At 40.5% G+C, this 14564-nt stretch overlaps 1 protein-coding gene across 1 annotated transcript in view; it reads left to right on the plus strand.

The window, feature by feature from the left end:
• The window catches only part of NNT (nicotinamide nucleotide transhydrogenase), a 109862-nt gene that overhangs the window by 50435 nt on the left and 44863 nt on the right, over nucleotides 1–14564 (plus strand). The window contains exons 14-15 of the mRNA XM_075589018.1: nucleotides 4609–4804; nucleotides 9029–9262. Of these exons, the coding sequence (XP_075445133.1) occupies nucleotides 4609–4804; nucleotides 9029–9262 (430 nt within the window). The remainder of the gene's footprint in view (nucleotides 1–4608; nucleotides 4805–9028; nucleotides 9263–14564) is intronic.

Genomic DNA, 14564 nt, shown 5'->3' on the forward strand with positions numbered 1-14564 from the left:
ATCTGCTTGCAGCTATCGGTTAACATTTTACAGCATTATTAACTCAAATGTTAGGGCAGTGGACATCAAAATACTTGCACAGTTGCCATCCACTGGGCATTTTTTATTTTGTCAATGCATTAACACCCCATGTATCTTTTAAAGAGGCAATCCAAGTATTAAAACAAAAATATTTTTTTCAGCTATGTGCAGCATTTAATGACCTTTTATTGAAAGCTAATTATCTAAGTGATCGATCAGCAAAATCCTGCATCCCAGGTTTCGCTAAATGGCTGCCTTTCAGTTTCAATCAATCCTTCAGTCCGTGTAACTCAGCAGCTACAATGTATTCTTATATTACCACGGTCACATGATTTATTGTTACAGTTTAGAGCTTAAACTGCTGGGAATATTGGCAACAAAGTGTTACAAAGGTCTTGCACTCTGGGAAGGTGGGCTAAAACCTGCTATAGAAATCAAAGGATGATCACCATATTAAAAATGGCATTGAGATGAATTTTAAAATGGGAAAATAGGTAGTAAGTATTATCTAATACTACAGAACTGATTTTATTTAAAAAACACACATTTAGGATATTGCTTGAATTCCTCCTTTAAAATATATAATGTAGAAACCCCTAATCGCTGTTGGCATTATAGCCACGTAACCCTCCAATGCAGGATCTTGGTTGTGATTTATTTGTTTTTTAAACCACAAGTCATCCAACATAAAAAAAAATAATCTATATATTATAGCACAGCCTTGAAAAAAAAACATTTTCTAAGTGAAGATTCACAACTTTTTTTTATTCAACTTTCTATTCACTTTAGGATAGAAAAGGTAAAAAAATATATATATATATATATATATATATATATATATATATATATATATTTTTTATTTTTTTTAAACATCGTTGATTTTCTTTTCAGACAGTAAATCACTGAAGATGTCCTTCCTCTCGCTCTTAGATTGTTTACAATATTATTTGTTTTATAATGAAATACTTGGGTGCATAGGGAATAAAGAATTTAGAAGGTTGGTGACTTGTGTGAGGTACAGCTCTCACATTAGGTCCCTCTATATTGCACTCAAAGTACATATATTGTTATTTAACATGATGATCTGGAATAAACTATTCCTATGTAACAAGGTATCAAATGCACCTTATATGTAGCACTGACTTGAAAAGAAATATTGCCAAAAATAATTACGTTTTATTGATTATCAACAACGACGCTCGTAAATTGTCTATAGTGATTGTTTTAAAAAGAACAACTTAAAACCCCCCAATGAGGAGCATATCCCAACTATTGACCATAGGTATCAATCCCAAATATTAGTAATATAGGTCAGAATAGTTGGGAAAGGTATAATTTGTTTTTACTTATTACTCTTTTGTTATGCAGTTTAATTAGTGCGTTATTGTTCTTTGTTGCGCTGTGAATACCTATAAGATAGTACAACAACACTAGTGATATGTAAACCAGTGCTATTAAATTGCTTAACAAATCACATAGCCCAAATCGGATGGCATTGATTGAGGTTGGTAACTGCTAGTGCTGATATTAATTGGATATAAAGATACCCTATATACATCTGCAGTTAGTCACCATATCACAACAATTACTGGGTATGGGATATAATAAATCCGGCATGAACCTGCAGGTAAGTACAGTACCCTGTATTATTTTGTCAGGGCTGCTCCCATTTCTAGCTACAATGGCATAGTTTGAGACCAGTAGCTGCTAATACTAGCACTAATTAGGTAAAGACACACCCTGCAATGATCTGCAGTTAATCAATATATGTTTACTATACAACCGAATACATAATATAGTGTATTATACATAGTTACAATTTAATATCCTGCATATACAGTATAGTTCAAAAAGTTCTAAAATTATTTCAGCAGGGTTAACCCTATTACCTATATTCCTAGTCTCAATATGTCAACAGTGTCAATATATCAAACAGTTGATACCATAATTTATTGTACGTCTGCGTCCCCGCTAACGCTGAGCGGGCGGCGATTACTTATATAGATATATGTAAGTCCCCGCTCACACTGTGCGCGCTCTTGCGTGGGCACACACGCTCGGCTCTTGGAAAAACAAGAAAATTATACTTTCCCGCGCGCTCAAGGCTGCCACATTGTATGCAGATCTTTTGCTATACAACCTGATTCAGTAGGTCATCATGATACCGCTACCTCGCATTGTGGCGCCACTGTCGTGACGTCATCAGAAAAAAAAACAACGCACGTTTCGTGAATCAGATGTTCACTTCGTCAGGGGAAGAGGGGTGTCATAATTTACGAGCGTTGTTGTTGATAATCAATAAAACTTTATTATTTTTGGCAATATTTCTTTTCAAGTCAGTGATACATATAAGGTGCATTTGATACCTTGTTACATAGGAATAATTTATTCCAGGTTTCGTCATGTTAAATAACAATATACAGTATGTACTTTGAGTGGCAATATAGAGGGAACTAATGTTCTTTTCAGACAGAGTTCATTTGGAAAAAATTGAACGTTTCAAAAGCAGAAGTTGGCTATATATGTGAATTCTGTTGCAACCCCATAACATCTGAAATGAAACATTAGGTTAAGTGATTTATTAGAAAAACTGAGTTTTTTTCTGTTCACGGCATTCATTTAAGATTAAGGTAGGGAAAGGGGCCAACATTTCTTGAAATGATTTCTGTTTGCTGCGAAACGTCTTTAAGAAGCCTTAAATACCTTTTAATATCTGACCTTGGTATAACTTATCTTTCATACTGCAGCAGTCAGTTGTTGAACCCAGGAGCCTTTAAAAAGACATGTTTATATTTAGATGTTCATGGGGAGTTTTTTTCATTGTATTTTTAATTTTTTTTAAATAACGCGCTTGTTTTAAAATGCTGATATTTAATAGCCTCCCTTCCATGTGCTGTGATACATCTGTTTGTTTGAATTTAATTTAACATGTTTAATACACACACTGGTAGTGCCCCATGTGTTCGTTATATCCACTATTAGGCATGTACTTGTTCCCCTCCTATTTTCTGTTTGTTTCCAAAGCTTTTTAGTGGATCTTCTTTTTAATGTTTTTATGCTGGTGTCATTTGTAGCGAGCACATTGAGAGCACGGTTACCTACTTGGCCACTTTATGTAAATTAGGTAGCACTTTTCAAGTTAGTCAGGATAGTTAAGCCTTTGGCTTCTGAAGTTGCTGTTGGCCTCACTTTTATATAGACTGCTTACATCTATCATTACAACTTGTACGGGGCTTTTCAAGATGATAATTGCAATCAAGGTCAAAATGTCATCATCTTTTATCATACCAACAAATTCCTCGGCACAGTACCTGCCACTAGGTTTTGGAGCGTCACACATCAGTGTCCTGTAGGAATATCATTTTATATAGCGCCCACCGCTGTACTTGGTGCTTTATAAGAGAGACCATACAGTGCAGGAAATTACAATACATGAAGTGCAGCAAGCAAGATCTGACAATAGGAAAGTAAATCGCTGCCCCGGAGAGCTTACAATCTAAGTGGTATGTTGGGAGACTTAGAGACAGCACTTGAGGAAATAAGTGCACAATGGTTGGTAGGAACATCTGTGGGTGTGAGACAGTAGCCATGAGTCTAGGCGATTATGTAAATGAAGCATTTCAGATACATAGTAGATGAAGTTGAAAAAAAGACATGCGTCCATCCAGTTCAACCTATGCTAAATTAGAGAGGTGAGTTTTAAGGTTTGTCTTAAAGTTAGAGAGAGAAAGTGCTTGGTGTATACCGAGTGAGGGAGTTCCACAGGTAAGGTGCAGTGAGGAGGGGAAAAGGCTTAAGGTGAATGAGAGCAGTAGAGATGAAAGGGGTGGTTAGCACGAGAGATCAAAACTGATATGGAGGGAGAAGTAGATGAGTGGAGAACCTTTAAAGGTATGGAGGAGAACTTTGAGGGTGATCTGAAACTTGATGAAAAGCCAGGTGAGGGATTCACGGAGAAAAGGATGTTTTGAGAGAGAGTGCAATCTATCCAAAATTCTGCTGCTAGAATAATAAGGCTGTTAGCAGTATGTTACAATAATCCGTCCTGGAGATAAGGGCATGCATTGGAGGTTTAGCCGTTGCCTGACAGAGTAAAGGGAGGATATTTGCAATATTATGGAGGATAAAGCAACACATATTTTTAGATGTGAATAGAGAAGGAAAGGTAAGAGTGAAATGTCACTCGACAATGTGCTTTGGCGACAGAATGGATGGTAGGACTGTGTACTGGTTTTGGGGGAAATATGAGGAGCTCCATTTTAGCCATATTAAGTTTAAGGCAGCGAAGTACCATTCACGAGGATATAGCCAGGATGCATTCAGAGACCTGGGACTGATATATCTGCGTATCATCTGCATAGAGATGAGGCCGAAGGCCAAAAGAGTTGATGAGGTCGCCAAGTGATATTGTGTAGAGTGAGCGAAAAGGAGATATCCCAGAACACAGCCCTGAGGTACACCAACAGATCAACAAAAGACAGACATTTTTAGCAACAGAAACCGAGAATGTGTGATGTAGTCTCTTAGCTTACCGTGCTGCTTGAAATAATTTAGTGGGGCTTTTTTGTGTTTTTTTTTTTACTTTAGATGATGTACCTGGGTTCAGGTCTGTGTTGTGTCGGGGCCCTGGCTGGTCTGTCCACGCAAAGAACTGCCCGTCTTGGCAATACCTTGGGTATGATGGGGGTTGCTGGAGGAATAGCTGCCATTCTAGGTGCCCTTAAGCCAACCCCAGATTTGCTGGCTCAGATGTCTGGAGCAATGGCACTTGGTGGCACTATGGGTAAGTGCTGCACAACATAAAAATCCTTGTTTGTGCAAAGATTGCTCAAGGAGCTGTAATTCTCTCGGCAACACGGTCTTCATGCTGCCATACATAATCAAACCTCTCCGTTATCCCGATTATCTTATTGTCTGCCTTGTCTAGATTGCTGCTTTGATGTGAAGGAGAGTTATTTTAGAAGGAACAAATTTTTCCATGCAATTGCAGCACGCCTCCCTTGCTCTGAGGCATGTTGCTGACTTGTAGCATGGTACAGAGTTGGAATGTCATGCCTATTGATGGTATGATCCCTGAACAATCCTTTTATCTTCAAACAGCAAATAATCAAGAATGCTGAACATTGTGTCAGGTGGGGTAAAAGATTTGTACATGCAGCTGGCTGGTTTACATATCAAAATAGTTTTTAGCTTGGCGATGACTGAATTCAGCGAATGAGCCTAGAAGATGCTGGACCACAAACACTTTAAAGGGAATATTTTGATTCCAAAGGGTTTTCTTTGAAGCTATTGATGCTGAGCATGAGTGGCTTGTCCTTCTAATGACTGAAAGTGAATGGAGACTTGACAGATCTAGTTTGGTAATCGGGAATTGCATATACATACATGAGAAAAGTGGATTGAAGCACTCGACCAACATATAGTTACATAACAATAATGGCCATAGTGTAAAAATAAGTCAATATAATCTTTTGTGAAAAATGTGCTCTGGGTAATGTTGAAACAATAAGTCTCTATATAATAACAGATCTAATCTTTCCCTATTCTAAGTGGCTGCTGCAGTCTGAGGTCCCACACAGGGTCCTCAATAGAAACAATGGACACGTGATAGACTGAAGCGCGAGCTTAGATGGGATTCTAAGGCTCGTAATATATTGCGCGTGCACTACCGTGCGCACGTCAATTAGAATTGGCTGTGTCCAGGCCTGACGTTCTATACTTCGGCCGCACGCATGCACGGCCGGGAGCGTTGAGCCGGCAGATCGGGGGAAAGACCTGAAAAGTATCTTTTCGCGCTGCTGTCGTTTTTTCTTCAGCCAATCACAGTGAGGCTGCAATACAGATTGAGAAAAACTAGCTGAATTGCGCATAGGTTCGCTCCTATGTTGCCATTAAAATTACAACTAATTGAATAATTTAAAGTTTTAAAAACCACAAAACACTTAAAATGTTTTATTTATTATTATTTTTTTATACAGAACCACGCCACCGCTTAAAACTATATAAACGAAACGCACGCGCCACGTGCATGCGCAACGCCGGGTGCGCGCGTGCCAACTATAAAATAAGCCTAAGGGTGGAAAAAGTCGGTGTCCAAAATAACAGTGAATAGCAGTATTCTATACAGAGATTCTCTTATACTTGGACTTCCCTGAGAGTGTCAGTAAAAAAAGGATCACATCTTCTGATCTGATTTGTTTCACTTCATAGACACCTTATCAATGCAAGAACATAGTGAAGTACTATTAAAAAATGTATTGCCCCACTGAACACCTATCACGTGATGACGAAACGGAAGCGGAGTCATCCCCCTTCCACGCCATCCGTTTAGATTGCGGCCTGCGCTCCTATGAGCATTTTTATTTTCTTTGCCGTAGCTACTACGTGATGGGACACCCATGGTGCCAGCACCGAGGACTTTGTAGCCACGTCCTGGGGCCATTCAAAGGGTTAATACACAGCAGCTAGCATTGCAATTTAATTAAAGATAATGGTTACTGGTCATTGGTAATACCAGGACCTGATTTAAAGATTAGTGAAATAAATAGCACTTGGTAAATGTATTTCTCATAAATGAAGTGTTGACATTTACTGACTGGTAACAAAGACTGACAATGCATACAGGGTGATAAAAATAAAAAAATAAAAAAAAACAATACCACATGAGCACATTTTGCATGTCTCAGACAGGTCTGCAATCCTGTCTTTCCCCATAATCTATTGACCTACAGTGCTTTCACTGCAGCCAGGAATTCTGGGCAATGTTATGCAAATGGGCACTGTCACTTTTTGCTTCTAATCCATTTTAACATGGACACTTATTGGCTTATTCCTGCCGTATTGCACAGCTTTTACTGCGCAATCCGAGTTAAAAAGTGCATAGCCAGTAAACCTACTCGGACAGCTGATTTTTACATTTTTGGGTCTTGGGCCGCGTCCATGGAGAGAGCGTGCGCACGACCGTGTGTGTGACGTCACGTACGCCTTTACCTGCAGGGATCTGTGGCCTGGGTAGATGCGACGGGGGGGAGGGGGCGTGGCTGTGACGTTACAGAGCTGGGTCGTCCGCAATGGGCGAAACGCTCACGTGACCCCGGCCGGCGCGCGTCAAATTTATTTGTTTTCTCACGCTTCGCGAGGGCTGGCGCTTCTGGTTGCCCGTGTGGTCGCGCGCTCTAAGCACGGCCTCAGGCACATCATTTTAATCGCGCCGAGTGTGCATTCGCGCTCGTGATAACCATGAATGCAGTTTTAAAGTGAGGATTATTTACTAGCTAGGCATAGGTTTATAGGCGGCCATGTTGAAATGGATAAGAAGCAAAAAGTGACACGCTGTGAATGCTCGTTTACATGTCATTACCCAGAATCCCAGGCTGCAGTGGAATCACTGTATGCACAGCGATAATGGGGAAAAGGCAGGGTGGTGAACCTGTCTTGAATGTGCTCACAAGTGGTATTTTTATTTGCTGTACGTGGAGGTTTTTTTTGTCACTTAATTTTTTTTTTTTTAACTTGCCATAACTTTTTGTGCAATTGTGATTTAAGTAACCCTTTGAGACATACATTTCCTGCTTGTAAAGTTAAATCCACAGCTAGTACACTACGTTGGCTTTACTGAATAAAGTAATCATAAATCTGATGTTGTGTGTGTTGAAGCAGGGGGCCTCCAGAGCTGAACCCCGCTAATTTCAGCTCCAGGGACCCCCTGCTTCCGGAGATAATACTTACCTGCGAATTAGGTGCCGGTAACTGCTTTCCTTGGCTACCAGGGTTCACAATATGTCCGCCCCTCATATCTCCCCAGCCTGCGGGCCAATATGAAGCCGTGACATGGGAGCATCAAACTTGAAAGCCCTTCTTGCTGAGTCAGAGCAGCTACTGACACCTAGTTCGGAAGCAAGTATTTCTGGAAGTGGGGGCTCTCCAGAGCTGAAATGAATGGGGTTTTTAATGGCCGTCTTGGATTGCTCCTTCAACATATTAGTGCTGTTTTGGCCTTCAGATCCAAAATACATTCATTTTTTTAAAATGTTTTATTCACATACCACAAATCTTCACTTTTATTCCGTTGTGTCCTGGCAGTTTACTATATTATATTTATATATTAAAAAAAAAAATCATTTGCAAGCATATTCACATGTCTGCAACCCTGCTTTTTACCATTATCACTTGCATTCCACTGCAGCAAGAGATTCTGGGAAATGACATGCAAATATTAGATATAAAGATATAGATATATCCAGATCTATAGATATAGATATATAGATAGATCTATATTGCCCAGTAACTTTCCATCCTAAAAGCTAGTGGTGTAAAACTTTGGGTTGACTGTTTTATACCTTGACCCTAGTATGAGAGAAGTAAAATTGCTGCATTACATATTTTATGATGTCTGATATTTTGAGTAAAGCTTTGATGCCCACATTTTAAAGTATCACATATTAAATGACCCATTCCAATACCTCCATTGCATCCCACATTCTTCTGTCCGCTTCTTCCTCGACAAAATCCGCGCCACATTTCTCATGCAAAATAAGTCTAAGTCGTCAAAATGGTGCAGTCGCCCCAGATTGTTTGGGATCTCTTTACTTTCTTTTTACTCTGTCCACATTGCATTTTTTTACATATATTTTAACATTAGCGCATTGAAATGTGTTTAAACCCCTTTGCCTGTTAAGATGTGTGTAAATACATGTACATATTAGGAAATGTAAGTTATTTTTGCTTTTCATGCTTTTTGGAACTAGCTTTTCGAAGTGTTGGGTGTTGCGTGGGTAAACGATTCTGTCTTGTGGCTCCAAAATAACTTGACCTTGTGGATTTAATTCTACAGCAATGTAAATATTGAAATGAGGCTCATGTTTAAATGATTATCTTGACAATATATGTAACGCATTTAAGTACAACAGCTTGTTTCACTGTGAAATGGCTCTCATTTCTTTTTGGGTTTAGAAATGTTGTCTCAGTGAACGCCTTTATTTAATTTTTTTTTTCCCTCCCCCAACAGGTCTGACCATTGCCAAACGTATCCAGATTTCAGATCTACCCCAGCTAGTGGCAGCTTTCCACAGTCTGGTAGGTCTGGCTGCTGTCCTCACCTGTGTGGCCGAATATATGATCGAGTATCCACACTTTGCAACTGACCCAGCAGCAAACCTCACCAAGATCGTGGCTTACCTGGGCACCTACATTGGTGGCGTTACGTTCAGCGGCTCGCTCATTGCTTACGGGAAACTGCAGGGTAAGCCTCGCATGCTGAGGAAGTTTTGTGTGTCTTTGCTATTTCATAGTTTGTGTTTCGTTTTTCTCCCTCCCTCCCGGCCCCCCCTCCTTTTTCATATTCGTGGTGCCAAGTTATTTTGCTCTAAACAAACAAGAATAAATAGTAAACCTTAAGGCTTATTCCAAATAATTGGATAGAAAACCAGTCATGCTCCAGGTGTTCTAGATAAAGATGCCTGGGAACAATTTTCTGTTGCATGTGTTTACTTTCTAGTGTTGCCTGTGTTTGTTTCTGAGTGGGTGTTCTGTCCGTACAGAAGGTATAACTTGCGTTCTGGCGCCGTTTGGAGGTTTTAACTTTTTGGTCCTACCGCCCAGTTTTGCAAGCCTGCTACAGTCTAACCTGTGCCTTTAAAGGGATATGCTCACATTCTAGAAATAATCCTGTAGTTTGATATCCTTTATTCCCTAAAATAGCCCCCCCCATGTGTTTACTTGAAATGTAAAATCTGCTCTGCTTTGCTTTAACCCTTTCAGGTCCGCAAGAGCTAACTACAATCTATTCAGTTACTCTTATTTTCAGAAACAGTATGGCAGGAGTAGCCCACTCCAGTCCGGAGTCAGGATATCCCTGCTTCAGCACAGGTGGCTCAGAGTTGCTCTCATAATGACTCCACCTCCTGTACGGAAGAAGGGATATCCCTAATGCCTGGTCTGTTGGTGGCCCTTGGGGACTGGAGATGGCCACCCCTGCATTATTGCATCGTGTGGGTTACAGATACATTATGAAAACCTTTTCTCCTTCCATACAAATCATTTATGATGTGTTTTTTCCTGCACATCCTTTGACTTGGTTGATATTTGTTGATGTACACCATGTTGTTTCCTTCAAAAATCAAATCTGCACGGTACAGAAACAAAGCCTGATTATTTTTTTTTCATGTATTTAGGATTTATTTGATTAGATTCATTGGTTTTGTTGTGGAAAATTGTATGAAACATTTGACAATATTCTTGTACTGTATAGCACAGACCATGTACACAGCGCTATAAATATAGTTTTTGCAGGTACAATGAGACGCTGCCCTGAAGAGCTTGCGGCCTAATTTTGTTGCCTGAGGTACAGGACAGGGAGATCAGTGATTTGCCCAGTGTCGCACGAGCTGACACTTTGTTCCAAACCAGGTTCATCTGCTTGAAATGTTTAATTCTTGCCACAATACTGCTCGTTCATCACAATTGTAAAATTGTGTGTGTGTGTCTCTCCGTGGCCGTACGTTGATGGAGCATGTAATGTTAAGGATGTAAAAGGAAACCTAATTTATGCTTGCATGAGAGCTCTACATGAAGCTGTAAAGTATTTGTGCCAAATCCAATAAAAGCAAAACCTACACTCCTAGTAGATTCCGATCACTTGGTTTTTATCAAACTATTACACATTTTATATACAGGAATTATGAAAATGAAATTAGTCTGATTTAAGTTTACTAAAATAACATTGGTCACTAAGCAATGCTTTGAAAGTATTGTATAGTAATACTGTATGCTGATCTCTCTGGCAGCCGGGTGGTTTATTTTGCTGGTTTCTCCTGATCATTTGTTATGTCTGGCATTGCCTTACCTCTCCTCAGATGCCCCTATGTTTTGGGATATGCTAATAAACATGTAATTTGTATACTAGGTATCTGTTGGGTATGTCTATCTATAGAAACCTGGAATTGCATGCTCTGTTATTCCTAAGGCCTCTTGTGGCTAGAGTCACGTAACATTATATTGCCATGTTTGCAGATGGAGCAGATGGGATATTCTGTGTTTAGTGGTGTGCAAAGTTGCTGAAGTTTGCTTCCCTTTCTTTTTTTTTTTTAATCCAACCTTTCTGAAAGTTGGAGAAATCCGTGAAAAATATTAACTAACTTTTGGAGCCAAAAGTTCTATAAAATTGATCAAAATTCGCAATTCTAATTGATCTGATGAGTGCTTTGGATTCTGTTCTACTTGTACTATTTTGGAACTGGTTCGTCTGCTTGCGCCCCATGAAGTGTGTGGGTGTGTGTGTGTGTGTGTGTCTCTCGTTTGCATAGCAGTAGTACTGTGTACATGCCCTAGGAGTCTGCTGCTGATATTCAGCCTGTGTTGGGGGAACAGGTTATGGCTGATTTGAGCTTGGAGGAGGTAACTAGTCCACTTTCAACCTCACTCTTTGGATGTAGCTCTGTGTAAGAGAAAACCAGCAAATCCTGATACCGGCCTGTTTCCTCTATTGTAAACTGAAATTTTCTAGGGCCACCTTTTTGGCAGCAGCCGCCTCCCCTAGGTCATCCTCATATGATTCCGTCTCATTGGGTGTAGATGCTTCCTCTGCCCAAGCAAAGTGGGGATAAATGTGTGAGCAGGTGTAGTAGACTGAGGGAAGGATGCTGGAACCAGCTCTAGCCTGTTGTGGAACACCATAACATGTTTTCAATCAGTGACCCTATCTCTAGCTGAGGAACCATTAGCAGTTGGCGGTGATGTGGTGGAGAGACAAATCAACAGTTGACAGTACTTCTGGCAGTGATATTATTGCTGGATGCCGACTGAGTCAGGTGTGTCAGTAGTTGCTGGGAGAGGGATGACATTGGTTATGATGAAGGCTCTTTCTGAACTGGGGTGAGGGGCAGGAAAAGCGGTTCCTCTCGGACATCCATGGTAGAGCCCAGCCTGATATTTTCTCCTGCTACCTGACCCGTAGGCATCATATAGGGGTGGTGATGCACCAAGAGGAACCACCTCTTTGATATGTGGAGTCTTAAAATTACCAACCAATGTCGCAGTGACTCTGTGATTCTCTACAGGGTCCTATGTGAAGGAGTGGAGTTAACGAACAAGAGCAGGTGCCGTCTAGGGACGACTGCCCTGCAAAACTTTGTGCAGTGCAATCAGTGACGTTTAGGAGAGTCGCAGTCGGTAATCCTCTACATCTGCATCTTTTCCAGTCACAAGGATTGCGCTCCACTATAGAAGAGCCACCACCACCCACTGGTGTGGCGAACCAGACCTAGGCAGGCTCTATGCTTTGCCCCTTCTCCTGGAGTGATTAGTTTGTCTGAGGAACCGTTCCCCTCTCTCCGCATTTGCCACCACTGCAGAGACATCGGGGTCAGAGAGTGAGAATAAGCCAGAGTAGGCAGCACAGTGAGACAGGGTCTCGTGTCCACCTTCTGACTTTGCTCTCCTTCACAGGTAATTGCATAGTGGTGCATCGTTTTCTGTGAAGACACTGTTAGCCCGTGATCTCAGATCCTCCTTTAGCTCATTACTACTATTTTAGAGCATGTGAGACACTCCTGCACTTTGCGTTGTGTCGGTGCCAGACTTGTAGCACCCTAAATGTATTCGTTGTGGCCCTCTTGTTTTGTTTTACCTCCATGTGACATGGGAGATCGAACATCCTCTTCATCCTCCCTGAAAGCTATTGGCTCAGTCCCAATTCCTTTGACCCACACTTGTCTCACTTTCACTCTGTCCCTTACTGTTGGAGCAATGTCACTAGGGATAACGTGGAATTGGTTTATGATCATGAAACAAATGTGAATTCTCTGCTTACACTAGCTAATTTGGTTGACATTGGCCATTTTTTAATTTTGGGGTTGTGGCGTGAGGCAACACCTTCCTTTTTTTTTTAAATGAATGATGGTGTACGATTCTCAATCTCCAACATACAAATTCTCGGGCTACTTGCTTTTGTGGTTTTCTTCATGGCCCCTTCCTCTGACGCTGTTTGAACACTAGCTTCTGCTGTTGTGCAGTGTTGCGGTAACGAAACAAAAATAATAAAATATGTATAATTGTGTTTTTGCCATGTTTGCAACACAAGTCTATATTACATCTGGCTATTTTTTTATTTTATTTTTCAATAACCACTTTGTGGTTTCAGTTCGAGGCTATTGGCTTAACTATAACTGTGCCCAGGACATAATTGAAAACGAGCATTAACTCTCAATGTAGTACTTCCTGGTAATATAACAAGAGAAGCTGCACACCACAAAAAATAAATCAAAATACTTGCAAAGACCGATGCTCCTGGTTCAGGGATATCTGCCTAGAAAATCCAGTATTGAGGAAAGTAGAATGATCCAGGACAACTTCAGATTTCTATATAAAAATTTATTAAGCACAAAAAACACAATGTTTCATCCCTCCTAGGGGACTTTATCAAGTGACTGGCTTGCAGAGACTACAAAAATGTCCAGTATAAATAGTCAAAACACCCAGGTGAAAACACTTAAAAACACCAAATTACCCCCCAGTAATCACATGATGGTCAGCATCTTGATCCTCCATGCGGTATGCATTCCGGTCCGGTCGCGCTGACGTCATCAGATGGTTCCTGCGCGTTGACATCATCAGGTCCCTCTGCGTCGTCCGATCCGGCAGGTACATGGGCAGCTTACGGTACATATACACAATATTTCTCTTGCTGTATGTTGCACTCTTTCTGCCTGCAGAGCCCCCACATGTCCTGTTTTGGCTGGCCAAACACTGTTATTTAGTTACCGATCTCCCTGCTCCCTTATGCAAACCAACTGCTTTTTCAGGCTATGTTAGACCGGCTTGTGTGGCATCCGGGACCTTTTTTTTCCATTTTTATTGAATGAGGAGTCTGTTTACAATTATCTTTCTTTGATACTGCGATTTGCATGCATGTCATTCAAAACACTACATGTTTTAAGGTTGGAGGTCTCCATGCCATGATAGTCATTTGCTGAGCTAGGAGATAATGGGGATAAGCAGCGTTGCAGACCTGTCTGAGACATGTGAATGTGCTCAGAAGGGATATTTTCATTTGCTTAATAAGCTTACTATGAAATGTCTCATGACATCTCCATGAAATGTCTGTAAATTGACTCTATATAACCTTTCTTCATTTAATGTAACCATGCATCTCTCATCATAACTCTGTTCCCAAGACATACTTGAAAACGAGAGGTAACTCTCAATGTATTACCTCCTGGTAAAACATTTTTATAAATACTAATTCACAGTGTAGAGACCTGTGAACATTATTGCAATGGATAGGTAAGCTAAATTGTAGCAATCACCTTAGTGTCCAAGTTAAAGTATATCAGGGACGTAAAGATAACAACGGAGAACTTAATCTTCATAGAATAATAGTTCTAAAGTTATTCCAGCAGCTAGAGAGTTAAACAGGCTAGCGTTTCAAGCTGCAGAGTAATATACTGCTTCTAGATCAGTGGTTTTCAACTTTTTTTTTTTGGTTAAGGAACCCTGTTAGAAATTTTGAGTAATCTCAACCCTCTTTAATAGCGAGTCTGAGATCA

This window comes from Ascaphus truei, chromosome 1 (assembly GCF_040206685.1).
Source record: "Ascaphus truei isolate aAscTru1 chromosome 1, aAscTru1.hap1, whole genome shotgun sequence".
Lineage (NCBI taxonomy): Eukaryota > Metazoa > Chordata > Amphibia > Anura > Ascaphidae > Ascaphus > Ascaphus truei.